Here is a 12,775-nt window from a genome sequence, read left to right on the forward strand (position 1 = left end):
CCGTAAGATTGATTGCGCAGAGCCGTGCCGTGCGAATGCCGAGCACGATCCGGGATCGGGCGCTGAATAGTTCGGATTTTGGCAGATTCTCCCAAAAGTTGCCGTCCTGTTCTAGTTGTTACCTCGGCACAAGCTCTAACGGAGCGGCTGGGAAAGGCGAAGGCATCCCCCATGTCATCCCGCAAGGGTTTCTCGGGGGAATGAGGATCTGGAACCGAATTGAATTTCTTTAGATACACTTGTTGCTGCCATTGTTTTCCTTTCTGCCGTTCTTTATCTCCCTTTTACCGTCTCCCAAGCTTCACACGGTCTACACTGCATTCCTCCACCTGATCCGACACTTCTTATCGGTCGGCGGCATATCCTCACCGAGATATCGAAACAAGTCTGTAGCACGGAATCCCTACGTCACCAGCACTCTACTTCGCGGCAGGTTGATAGGTGTGATAAAGATATCTCCAGCTGAAAGCGAGCCGAGCAATGTCGGGCGAGGGAAAGTTGGCGCCATGGGAGAGCGCCATTGCGGGTGCATCTGGTGCGGTTCTGGCCAACGCCCTAGTATATCCTCTTGATATGTATGATATGTTCTCATTTGTCGAATTGATGGTCACATTCTAATGGGCATTGCAGCGTGAAAACTAGGTTACAAGTGCAAATCAAAAAGAAGAACCAGGAGAACCATCACAGTGCCGAACATCATCACTACGAGTCCACGATCGATGCTATCTTGAAGATTGTTGAACATGAGGGTATACATGGCCTCTACTCCGGCCTTGCAGGAGCCCTGGCCGGAGTTGCGTCCACAAACTTTGCCTATTTCTACTGGTATTCGGTGGTGCGAGATCTGTGGACAAAATATGAGACAACTCCCGGCCAACATCCGGGTACAGCAGTTGAATTGTCCCTTGGTGCAGTTGCAGGGGCTCTCGCTCAGGTGTTCACGATCCCCGTCGCCGTGATCACAACAAGGCAACAAACACAACCCAAGGGCCACAAGAAGGGCTTCTGGGAGACTGGAAAGGACGTGGTCCACAGCGAGGACGGCTGGAGTGGATTATGGAGAGGCCTCAAGGCTTCTCTCGTGCTGTGTGTCAACCCGGCCATCACATACGGTGCCTATCAGCGCCTGAAAGATATAATGTACCCAGGACGAGCACGACTACATCCGTGGGAGGCTTTCGGTACGTACACTTCTTTGTGCAATGTTGTTTTGATTGGATATCACTAACCGCAGTCTAGTTCTCGGAGCCATGTCCAAATCACTGGCGACACTAACAACTCAACCACTGATCGTCGCCAAAGTTGGTCTGCAATCACGACCACCCCCAGCCCGCGAGGGCAAGCCGTTCAAGACGTTTGGAGAAGTCATGGCCTATATTATCGAGCACGAAGGCCCTTTTGCCCTCTTCAAGGGCATTGGTCCCCAACTGCTCAAGGGTCTGTTGGTCCAAGGTCTGCTTATGATGACCAAGGAGAGAGTCGAGTTGCTGTTTGTCCTACTGTTCGCCTATCTGCGTGCCGCGAAGACGAAGCGGGCGAAATTGGCTGCCCAGCTCAAGGAGCAGGCTGCTCCAGTGGCCGAGACCTTGAAAAGTCGTGCCATGCCTGTCGCGGAAAACGTTCTTGAGAAGGCCAAGACTGCTTTCCCAGCAACAGCGAAGTAAAGATCGTGCTCTAGCTATGCTCCTGGCGGGTTGTACAAACGGGGCGAACGGATGTAGGTCGGGTGACCTGTTCGGTCAGGAGACCTGAAAACCAAGAGTTCCTGACTAGTCGAATCCATTGAGATAGATCTGAGGAAGTTGGAATGGCGAGAGGACTTGCATTTGTTACGGAGCATGGAGCGGTACGGCAAATGATTACATTCCGGTTCATGGGATGAATGTCTTTTTTTGTGACGCAGTGTCATATCATGTCTTTCCAGAGGGGATGGGCCTGGTACCAGAGAAAAGTGGGAAACAAGACCACCAGGCTGTAAACGCGGCTTGGTTGAGTAGACAAGACTTGCTTTGGCTATCTTCTGTTCTATTTTCAGGGTTTGCAATATATATACAGAAATTTTTTGAATCTGGTACATTCAAATCGTAAAGACTCAATATGCGATATTGTATAGTCGGTGTTCACAAGATGTTCCTGTACAGTGTGAAGCAGCACATGTGAAAACAAGTGTCACATGTAATGCTGAATGTGCCATCGTCTATTGGCTGGTCGAACTTGAGTAGCTGTGCACAAACATTATTCATCGATTCCTCTTTTTAGCCCATCCTGTAAGAGGTCAGCATGCCGTCGCTGACTGTATGATGATCATAACCAAGGGGAATGGTTATTTGGAATTTTTCGGGATAGGAAAACAACGCAGAGGCTAGACGCACCTGTTTGGCCTCTCCGCCATTCAGCCGCTATCGCTGCAGACTCGGGCGAAATCTTCTTGAACAATGCGATGAAGCCGCCTCCCATCGTCCTCTCGCCGACCAGAGGCCGGCATATCATGACCGGCTCGTCTGGCTGTTCTTCAGGCAAGCGATCCCCAAGCGCTTCCAGTGCCGCTTTCTCGACAATGCTGTCGTCATCTTCGTTCGAGTCGATCTGTGGAGGCTCTTTGTACATCTCGACACCGGCAACTGGCTCGGTTGTCGAGGGTTTGGAGCGATCTTTGTGCTTTCGCGGCATGACCATCCTTACGTCCCATCTACGGCCGGTGCTGATCCCCTCACCTAGTTCGAGAACTCTCTCCATCACCAAGGGTAAGTTCGAGTCTTGTATTGCTTTCGCGCATTCACCTATCTGCGTCACGCTCGGCGTGAAAACAACCACTTTTGCACCGTCGCGCATGGCACCGCTGACGTATTGTAATTGTGTATGGACGCCCGGCATGTCGAGAAGGACATAGTCCAGGAATCCATCCTCGGAAGTGCTGGCGAAGGGATTCCAAGTGCTCAACTTGCGTTGGGTGGATTGTGCCTGAATCCATGTACTCGCGTCGCCGGCATAGAAGTCGACGTGTGGCCAGTACAGACCTTGTCGGTAACCACGAACAATCTTCTCGGCATGCCAGCGGTTGGCTTCAACTTTCTCAACGGTGTGAAGGATAGCACGGCGACTTTGTTTCCATTCTGACCACGCTTGCCTTACGCCGGTCTCTAGAGCAGGCTCTGGTTGTTGGGATTCGTTCTTCTGGTATTGAGGGACGGGGATATTTAGAGGAGGGGGGTTGGCGGCGGCGATGGCGCGCGATATATGCAGTGTCAGACTACCATGGCCGGTGCCTGCTTCAAGTATTTCGAGAGGCGAAGAAACCGGGGACTTCTCGTCGGTCCAAGGAATGGGATGAATGTCCAGAAGTGACACGATGGAAGAGGCATAGTTTGCGTAAACCTTGAAAGTAAGCTTTCTACACAGAGACTGGCATGGGAAGTAGCATACTGGAGTCACAAGTCTTGGTGTCAGGGAGACATAGTCGTCCAGTGTAGGGGCATCGATTTTGTATATTCCCTTCGGACCTCGAATGTAGAAAGATGACAATGGTTTGCCAATTATATCGTTGTGAGGGAGTAAACCATTCTTGTAATTTGAGGAGCCATTCTTCTGAAGTGGTGCTGAGAGCTTCAAGCCGTCTACGAGCACCCTCTCACCCTCTTGGACAACTTAGTACAGATCCATCGGAAGGTCGTCTGGAGTGGAATTACCCGCAAACTTGGCCAAGTCCCGGATGGGAAGTATCGCTCGCTTTGGAGCCTTTGAGAAACCAAGGGCTTTTCTCAGGGCACGAAACAGCCCCGACATGCCACAGCACCCTCGCTTTCTCTTTCGAATGCGTCGCAATGAGTAAGTACTTGTATCTACCAGCGGCGTGGACTTTTTTGGGCGCGGCTTCCGAGGGAAGGTCTGCCGAAACCCCAGATTGTACTAGCCTTGAAATGGCGACGGGTGGCAGATCATCCCTGCATAGGCGAAGAATGTTCTAAAGAGCCTCGAAGGCTTCAATGCTCTTTATTAGTGTGTGCCTGCCACTTGTCACATCAATATCCAATTCTTCAAATTCGCATTCGCAGCATTGTGGCGAAGCCTCCCCTACTCGGGTTTCAAGGCACGTCTTGGTCTTTGCTAGGCTGATGCGAGGCACATAACAGCCAGCGTGGGCATCGCCCTCAAACCACATGCCAGCATGACGAGGAGACTAGTAAGTTCTCCTTTAACTTGTGCGCAGTTTCGATTGTCTAACGTCCAACACAGTTCCGTACCGGCATCCAGTTGGGCGTCATAGCCACTCTCGTTCTCCTCACCATCATATTTCTCGACAACCGATACCGAGTCCTCCCTACATCAATCCACAATCATCTGCCTGCGCATCATCCGGGCTTTGTAGTAACAGACATCACAGTTGTCACATGCTCTTCGTTGAACCCTTTTTCCAGCTGTACAAAAGACGGCGCATACTGGCACCGCATCAACAAGGACCTATACCTCAATAAAGGCTACATATCGAAAGCCTACCTCCTCGTCGAACGGAAACGCGAAACCGATCTCAAACCACATGAAGAAGTCGTCCATGATATCAAGGTAGGACGCCTTCAACCATCTAGTATTGGCACGACCTCTAAAGACGAACGCTGGGAATCTCGCCCGGCAGGAATATGGATCAAAAAATCTGCCAAACGTAATGATGAACACAAGATCGTTACCGGAGTGGACGTGCTCTTCGGTGCTGATGCCGCAGACCCGCGATCCAACTGGAATGTCCAAGATATATCTCTCTTTATCGATGGCGGCAGCAACGCCGCCGAACCACGCCTGACTGTACGCAAGGGCCCGGCTATTAAAGTTGAAAAGCCTATACCACGAATTCGCAAGGACGGCAAGTTCAAAATCATGCAAGCCGCAGACCTTCATCTTGCGACAGGACTAGGAGAATGCAGGCATGCTCTTCCCGAGAGGTCGAAATGTGAAGCCGATCCTCGGACATTTGAATTTCTTGAACGTCTGATTGACGAAGAGAGTCCGGATTTTGTCGTTCTGTCTGGCGACCAAGTCAATGGTGACACCGCGCCCGACTCTCAGACAGCTATATACAAATATTCCGAGCTCTTTGCACGGCATCGTATTCCTTACGCCGGCATATTCGGCAATCATGACGACGAAGGCGACTTGGATCGAGCAGCGAGTATGGCCATCATGGACGGATTACCCTATTCGCTGTCCACTGCTGGTCCGGAGGACGTCGATGGTGTCGGCAATTACGTCGTTGAGATCCTTGGGCGAGGCTCGACGTCCCACTCCGCTTTGACGCTGTACATGCTCGACACGCACGCATATTCGCCAGATGAACACAAATACCATGGATATGACTGGCTCAAGCAGTCTCAAATCGATTGGTTCAAAACCACAAGCCAGCATCTGAAGCGCAAGCACCGAGAATACACGCACATCCACATGGACCTGGCGTTCATACACATTCCACTTCCGGAGTATAGAAATCCCGACGGGCTCAAGTGGGTGGGTAATTGGACCGAACCGCCAACTGCACCAGCGTACAACAGTAACTTCAAGGACGCTCTTGTCGAGGAAGGCATTGTCATGGTGAGCTGTGGACATGATCACGTCAATGACTACTGTCTTCCTGCACTGGACAAAGATAAAAAGAAGCCTGCACTGTGGATGTGCTATGGGGGCGGCGCCGGCTTTGGTGGTTATGGAGGATACTATGGCTATCATCGCCGTGTGAGATTTTTCGACTTTGACATGAATGAGGCGAGAATCACCACATGGAAAAGACTGGAGTGGGGAGATACCAAAAGCCGAATCGACGAACAGATCATTGTCGACGGCGGAAAGGTCGTCGTTGATCTGTAGATTCGTTTCCGCCCTACGATTTACGAACCTGTCGTTCTCGCTTATAAAGATAACGCACGCATTGTGTTCAGTAAAGATTGGCTACTTGGGCATATATTGTACCCTGGGAGGAAGTTAAAGCAGGATGGGGGCAACACGATCCCACATATAATACGATGTCCATGGCCATTGACGTATAAAATTCTATATCTGTATTGTGAGTATATCTACCACCATTTCTCACAGAGAACCCTCTTCTCGTCCATGCATTTGGCCTTTTTTAGCAGTTCTACAAATTCATCAGTCATGGTCGGCAGCCCGCAAACATAGACGACAGCGTTGTGCCGCGTGTCTTCTGGTCCAAGTGCCTGGAAAAGGTCATCGTGGTTTATCCGTCGATACCGATGTGTAATGTTCTCAGCCACCGTCTCTTGTGCATCTGGACCGCCACTCCCGCTTGTTTCGAAAAACGTATATTGGTAATCGACTTGTTGATGGCTACTCCATTTCCGGGCCACGTCGTTCAACCTCTTTTCGAACAATACTTCTTCTTTTTTCGCTCGGTCGCCGCCGCCTTGGGAATGTTCTCTTCTCGCCGTATACAAAACCCTCACTGTCTTGACCATTCCGCCCAACTTGCTCCTTGTGCCCATCTCATCCATGGCCGAGATCATACTCATGATGGGGTTGATGCCAACCCCGCCGGCCACGAAGACTACCCGGTCTATATTTGCGCATTGGTCCCTGTCGAGCGTGAGTGGAGGGTACGCAAAGTTCCCACCGACCCGGAACGTCACCGTCGAGTCCAAGATTTCTGGGACGGGTCTCCAGAGGTACGCGGCCGGCGGGTTGGTCGGCGAATCTTGAATCGCCAACTCGATGTGTGGATCAGCTTGATGATGTTGTTGAGACGAGGCGGATTGGGGTGGAGAGGTGATTGTGAAACCGCCCACCACGTCGACGTTGGGGATGTAGAGGTCGATGTACTGTCCTGGCATGTGTCGGAGCGGCGGCTACTAGATCGCGTCATGTGTGAGCCAGTATCATATCAAGTATTCCGAACCGCGTAATTCGCTACATGGAAACTCATGGGCAGCAGCAAGTGAATCGCGCAAAAATGCAATTACGAGTTGAGCTCTTGAGATCTCGCGATGGGGTCATTTTGGAACCATCTGCGTATGTCTCTTTCATTCTCGGGGCACCTACCCCATCTCTCGGAAGATTCAGTCTGATCAATCGTATCTTGGAGTTGACCTGCTCAATCTTGCCCAGGCGTGCAGTCCACACGCCTTGCTGCCGAGGGTCTTCCGCGGTGCGGATCATGTGTGGTATTGAGTCTTTGACGGTGGCCATGCTTCTTGTGAGGAAGGGAAATGAAGCTTGGACAATTCCAAGACTTATGGATGTCTTGAAGAATGTGGAGTGAGTGCAGGCCCGCCGTAGGATGATTGGAAAGCTCATTATTCCATCATTGCTGTATATGCCCTTTGAATTATTCGAAAACGTGGGGGTTTAATCTATGATGGACTCTATTCTGTTCCAAGTTCTGTGACCTGACGAGGAATGAGGATGGCTCATTGATGGGTCGCAAGAGACAGAGACAAGAGATGTGGTGGTGCTCGACCCCACATGTAAGTCGCGAGTCCATTTCGCAGTCTACTCAACTCATTGTACATATTCAACGCACTGGATGCATTCTACAAGTCATGTGTTTCATCCCGACAAGTTCGACTTCATTGTTGTTTGTATTACTGTTAGACTACCCTCGTGAATGTTGTCCTGGGTCAATGTGAGTACGGACTCCTCAGTTCATATCTAATTCGCAGAGTCCAGACGCCACATATGATCCTATCAGTGCCTGCACTCTTCCTCTATCGATCCGAGAAAGTCGCACTTTTATACAGCTTTCCGCAAGGATATACAGGTGTTGCTACACGAGACAATACAATATCATAATGGTATACAAATTATTCATGATTTGAGGATCCTTCAACGACGTCCCAGCTACCCTAGAGTAGGTACTCTTGCAACACATCCAGGCAAACCATCATTCTTGTCATTCACAAAAGGTCAAATGGTAGTGGGATGGTTATGGAAATATCATTCGATACAGTGTCGAGAAATTTGGAGGACGAGCTGATGGTATTTCGAGCATGTATCAGGTGGAAGATCTCGCAGATCAAATGGATGTCTATCAGATTTGTAATAGACACATGCGTAGACGACAAGAGCAGATAAAAAATACCAATAGAAAAGTCATTTAAGACAAAGAAGTAGATACTACACCTTGAGATAAAACGACTCGAGCATAATATATGAAGTGATCTGCGCCAGGTACGACCACTTTGCATTTTATTCACAGAGCGCAGCATTTTCATACTGACGGTGATGTGACCAAAAAACCTTTCTTGATCGAAATACCCACCATAGATGTCATCTCTGAGGATATTAATCGTGAAGTGAAGGAATTGATCGTGATATTGACCCAATCTGATGTGTACATTTTCAGGAGGCTGGAGGTGCAGAATTTTCACCCGGTCATGATAGGGAGCACCAACGTGTTGAGAGCATCTCAAAAGGGCCGATATTCTGACATGTTCATCTTCCGTAGGAAGCCATTCTCATTGTTTTGTGGATATTCTTCTTCCTCGAGGACAATCAAACATATCTGGTTATATCAAGATTCAGCGCAGGGCCACTTGGAACGGGTGGCGATGAGGGGTAGCAGGAGAAGAGGTCGAAGTCTTGTGAGACCAATCGCATGGAAAAACCCTACTGCGGCTTCATAAGAAGCCATTGTCAGCAGATAGATATAGCAGAATGTTCATCGTGCTTTCCGGGATGATATATCAAAGAATAGGAAGCTCGTCGTTGATGAGTTGCGGTTGGAACAGACGTTGCCGAGAAGGTCATTCTTAGTGGCCCCGACCACCGCACGGCTGGCAAACCTCTTCCCACATCACCTCAAGACATCACTTCCTCAGTATAGTGGCCTGATAATGCTTACCCACCCCCCTACACTCCTTTACCGAACGATGCGGAGGGGATTGCGATGAGAGAACGTCGTGGTCGTGGATACTCAACATCGGATAAGTCATCGGGAGCGGGCCTTGTGCAGCATATCATACGTACACGGACACACAAGAGGTACCATATCCAAAAACTATACAACCTGCATGGACACAATCAGTGCTGACAGAAACCAGAATCTATCGAAAACTCCTCTTTAGACCATCTGCCTTGGTCTCTTGATTCAGACTCCAATCTTTACCATCGGCGATTGCCAATATCAAGCCATTCTTTATCTGAACAGTTGTCTTCATGGCGTCAGCATTAACACTTTCGCATCCTACGAATACAATGTCCACCATGACTACCCATGTGAATATGGCGGAAGCACCGAGTCTGGGTCTCTCGAGGTATGGGTGATGATATTTTTCATCCATATACCCAAGTATAAAAGTGACGCTTGGATACTGATTATAAACCCAGTCATGATGAACCTATGCTCGACGATTCGGATGATTCCTACATCAAAATGGAAGAAGACGACGGTGATGATGACTCTTCTTTCGCCGGACAAGCCTCTACCCTGAGAAGTCTTCAGCTCGAAAGCGACAACCGTGATTCACCCAATAGTTCCATGACTTCAGCTTCAATCGCTCCATCCATGCCTGAACAAAAGGCCAAAATGATAAGCAAAGTGGAAGGAAAATCTGAAGAAGCCACTAACAACGTAAGCCCATACATGTTTTTGAAAGCACCTTCGACCTGCCGGTCCAAATCATCAATCCCTTCCCGACTATCCCCATCCGAATATGCCAGCCAATGCGTTGCGGCGGCCGAAGCATCGAGGCTCGATCCTTATGCATTGCATGAAGATGAGCATAAATTACTACAAGATAAATTATGCTATTCCCACGTCAGTGTCTATCTCAATATTCGAAATGGAATTTTGAGGCTGTGGGCTCGAAACCCGAGTGTGAGCGTCAACCTGGAAGAGGCGATCGGTTGCACAAAGGACGAAAGATGGACTCGTCTTGCCTGTTTTGCATACGAGTGGCTTCTTCGAAGAGGCTACATTAATTTCGGCTGTGTCAACCCACCTGCGATTACCAAGTCCAGTGGACGTGGTCGCAAGAAGGAGATACCACGTGAAACAATCGTTGTTATTGGAGGTGGTATGGCTGGCTTGAGTACTGCTCGTCAGCTCACCAACCTATTCCAACACTACCCTGATCGGGCTCTTCCCAAGATCATTGTTCTGGAAGGCCGCGACAGAATAGGTGGGCGCATATACTCACATCCGCTAACTAGCATGCGGTCGACCAAGCTCTCACCTGACCAAAGACCTATCGCTGAGATGGGTGCCCACATCATCGTTGGGTTCGACCGTGGAAACCCTCTTGACGCCATTATTCGTGGCCAACTTGCCCTAGATTATCACCTCCTTCGAGACCTATCTACCCTGTACGATGTCGATGGCACCCCAGTCAATGGTGTAAATGATGCAATGATAGAAAGATTGTACAATGATGTACTCGACCGAACTGGGCACTACCGATTGAAACATACGGTCAAGAAGACTGCACAGGGAGAAAAAGACCTGATTGACGCAGGGCGAGATTCTACACACGATGACGGCCTTACTATCAAGCAATTCGAGGAGGCCACCGCACTTGGCACGATCGATCAATTACTTCCTAACAAGAAGTCGAGACGCCGAGGTGCAGGCCATCGAGCTGCGAAGGGCGATAAATCTACAGAAGAGGTAGAGACAAGCACAGAGACAAAGACGCAATTGCCCGCTGCTCAAGCAGCAAAAGAGTTTGGGTTTCTACTTCGGAAGACAACGCAGCTGCATGAGACACTCGAGTTGGACGAACTTGCGTCTCAACTCAATCAGTCCCTCGGTGCGGTCATGAACGCCGGTGTCAGCCGATACCAACAATATCTCGACCTTAAGCCATATGCTCTTAGATTGATCAACTGGCATTTTGCGAATCTCGAATACGCGAATGCTGCGAATGTTGACAAGCTGAGTCTCCGGGGCTGGGATCAAGATATTGGCAACGAGTTTGAGGGTGAACATGCACAGGTGGTGGGCGGATACCAACAACTGCCTCGTGCACTTTGGCGTCATCCAGATCCCCTGGATGTTCGAACCCACAAACCTGTCAAAAGCATCAGATACCCCGCTGCTGGGTCTTCTGGTAAGGCCACGGTGACCTGCGAGGATGGTCAATCCATCGAGGCCGACAAAATCGTCTTTTCTGCTCCTCTCGGAGTTCTGAAAGAACAATCGATTCAGTTCGATCCACCGTTGCCACAGTGGAAGCGGGATGCGATTCGAAGAATGGGCTTTGGACTCTTGAACAAGGTGGTCCTTGTTTTTGAGAAGCCTTTCTGGGATGTAGAAAGAGACATGTTTGGTTTGCTCCGACCACCTCGTACCGGTAATGGCAACGACCAGAGTGACTACAAGGAGGGTCGAGGACAATTTTACCTGTTCTGGAATTGCATCGAAACAAGTGGCTTGCCTGTCTTAATTGCACTTATGGCTGGTGAATCAGCACATGAAGCCGAAAAAGTCAGCGATGAGGTTCTGGTTGGAGAATGTATCCATCAACTCCGGAACGTTTTTGGTGCCATGAATGTGCCACCACCAGTCGAATCGATCGTCACACGATGGGGTTCGGACCGATTCGCACGAGGCACATACTCATTTGTTGCGGCCGAGGCAAGACCAGGTGACTACGATCTCATCGCAGCGCCAATTCAAAATCTGTTTTTCGCTGGTGAAGCAACGATCGCCACCCATCCAGCCACTGTCCACGGCGCATATCTCTCGGGTCTTCGAGCCGCCAATGAAGTCTTTGAGTCGATGGTAGGACCAATTCCCATCCCACCAACATTGGTCCCTCCGGCTGGGCTCAAGAGAAACAGCAACTCTGCTATTGATTTGACTCAGATGGACACCCACATGGCAGTTGGTGGGAAGAGGAAAGGGGATGAACTACTTCCTGCAGGCACCTTCACTCGACCCGTTAAGGAAAAGGACAACTCGTTGAAGGAAGCATGGGATGCAGCCATGTGGGTTCGCATCTATGATGACCTGGGGCCTCCGCCTGTCAAACCAACAAAAGCCAACGTCAATGCGTTCCTTCTTTATTCTGGCGAACATTGGGAAGAGGTCAAGAATCGCTTCACCGAGAACCGTAAGGTCGGAAAGAAAGGCAAATCATCAGAGCGTGACCAAGTCCGTGTCGAGATGGGCAAGATGTGGGCTGCTCTGTCCGAGGAAGAAAAGAAACCATACACCGATCAGACCAACAAGAATCGGGAGGAGAATGAAAAGGCTTGGCAAGAATGGGCGGCCAAAGCAGCAGAATGGGATCGACGGACATGGGAAGTCAAAGATGTCTGGATTAAAGAAGGAAACAGTTTCGAGGAATTCTGTAGGCGGAAGCGTGAAGAAGACGAGATCATGAACGCTGCAGACCAGGCTAAGAGGGCCAAAATCTAGGCACTAGGATTGGATATTGGAGGGTCAGCAGTTACCAAGATGGTGGCTTATGTTACTATCAGAGGGGTCAAGGGACTGGTGATTGGATTGTATATGTTATTCCGGAGTAGTTGTGTATGATTGAATTCATGACCATGATCCTGGTGTTTGAACTTACAGTATGTTGTCTTGTCGAGAGTGGACGAGTACGGAGGAATTGATATACCAATGATGGTTGGGAGCATTGGAAGATACCTAATGTGGTGATGGCCATTGGGTGTAATCAAGTACCGCATTGATCGAGGAGGATCATCGAGTGATGAATTCCACATGATAGCCAAACATGTAGGTTTTGCTATCTCCTACGCGAGTACGAGTGATGTTGGATTGGATATTGAAACCACCGATATCGGAGAGTACCATAATCTTGTACTTGTAATA

General features: G+C 49.6%; 5 protein-coding genes across 5 annotated transcripts; 3 read left to right on the top strand and 2 right to left on the bottom strand.

Annotated features, from left to right (window-relative positions):
- The first annotated feature begins 109 nt into the window (after positions 1 to 109).
- PV06_00180 (uncharacterized protein) lies at positions 110 to 2,072 on the top strand. The gene is made up of 3 exons (XM_016400649.1): positions 110 to 575; positions 631 to 1,181; positions 1,240 to 2,072. Exons 1-3 carry the CDS (start codon positions 481 to 483, stop codon positions 1,662 to 1,664), a joined length of 1,071 nt encoding a protein of 356 aa, XP_016267702.1. The 5' UTR covers positions 110 to 480; the 3' UTR covers positions 1,665 to 2,072.
- PV06_00181 (uncharacterized protein) lies at positions 1,997 to 3,812 on the bottom strand. The gene is made up of 4 exons (XM_016400650.1): positions 3,687 to 3,812; positions 3,424 to 3,635; positions 2,373 to 3,375; positions 1,997 to 2,265 (listed from the first exon to the last, which is right to left on the bottom strand). The coding sequence occupies exons 1-4, from the start codon at positions 3,781 to 3,783 to the stop codon at positions 2,240 to 2,242; spliced, it is 1,338 nt and encodes a 445-aa protein (XP_016267703.1). The 5' UTR covers positions 3,784 to 3,812; the 3' UTR covers positions 1,997 to 2,239.
- Positions 3,813 to 3,978: 166 nt separating this feature from the next.
- Positions 3,979 to 6,060, top strand: PV06_00182 (uncharacterized protein). The gene is made up of 2 exons (XM_016400651.1): positions 3,979 to 4,180; positions 4,234 to 6,060. The coding sequence occupies exons 1-2, from the start codon at positions 4,166 to 4,168 to the stop codon at positions 5,848 to 5,850; spliced, it is 1,632 nt and encodes a 543-aa protein (XP_016267704.1). The 5' UTR covers positions 3,979 to 4,165; the 3' UTR covers positions 5,851 to 6,060.
- Positions 6,013 to 7,382, bottom strand: PV06_00183 (uncharacterized protein). The gene is made up of 2 exons (XM_016400652.1): positions 7,036 to 7,382; positions 6,013 to 6,842 (listed from the first exon to the last, which is right to left on the bottom strand). Exons 1-2 carry the CDS (start codon positions 7,288 to 7,290, stop codon positions 6,057 to 6,059), a joined length of 1,041 nt encoding a protein of 346 aa, XP_016267705.1. The 5' UTR covers positions 7,291 to 7,382; the 3' UTR covers positions 6,013 to 6,056.
- Positions 7,383 to 8,791: 1,409 nt separating this feature from the next.
- PV06_00184 (uncharacterized protein) lies at positions 8,792 to 12,499 on the top strand. The gene is made up of 3 exons (XM_016400653.1): positions 8,792 to 8,976; positions 9,036 to 9,248; positions 9,322 to 12,499. The coding sequence occupies exons 2-3, from the start codon at positions 9,151 to 9,153 to the stop codon at positions 12,353 to 12,355; spliced, it is 3,132 nt and encodes a 1,043-aa protein (XP_016267706.1). The 5' UTR covers positions 8,792 to 8,976; positions 9,036 to 9,150; the 3' UTR covers positions 12,356 to 12,499.
- The last annotated feature ends 276 nt before the right edge of the window (positions 12,500 to 12,775 follow it).

This window comes from Exophiala oligosperma (genome assembly GCF_000835515.1).
Source record: "Exophiala oligosperma strain CBS 72588 unplaced genomic scaffold supercont1.1, whole genome shotgun sequence".
In the NCBI taxonomy this organism is placed as follows: Eukaryota; Fungi; Ascomycota; class Eurotiomycetes; order Chaetothyriales; family Herpotrichiellaceae; genus Exophiala; species Exophiala oligosperma.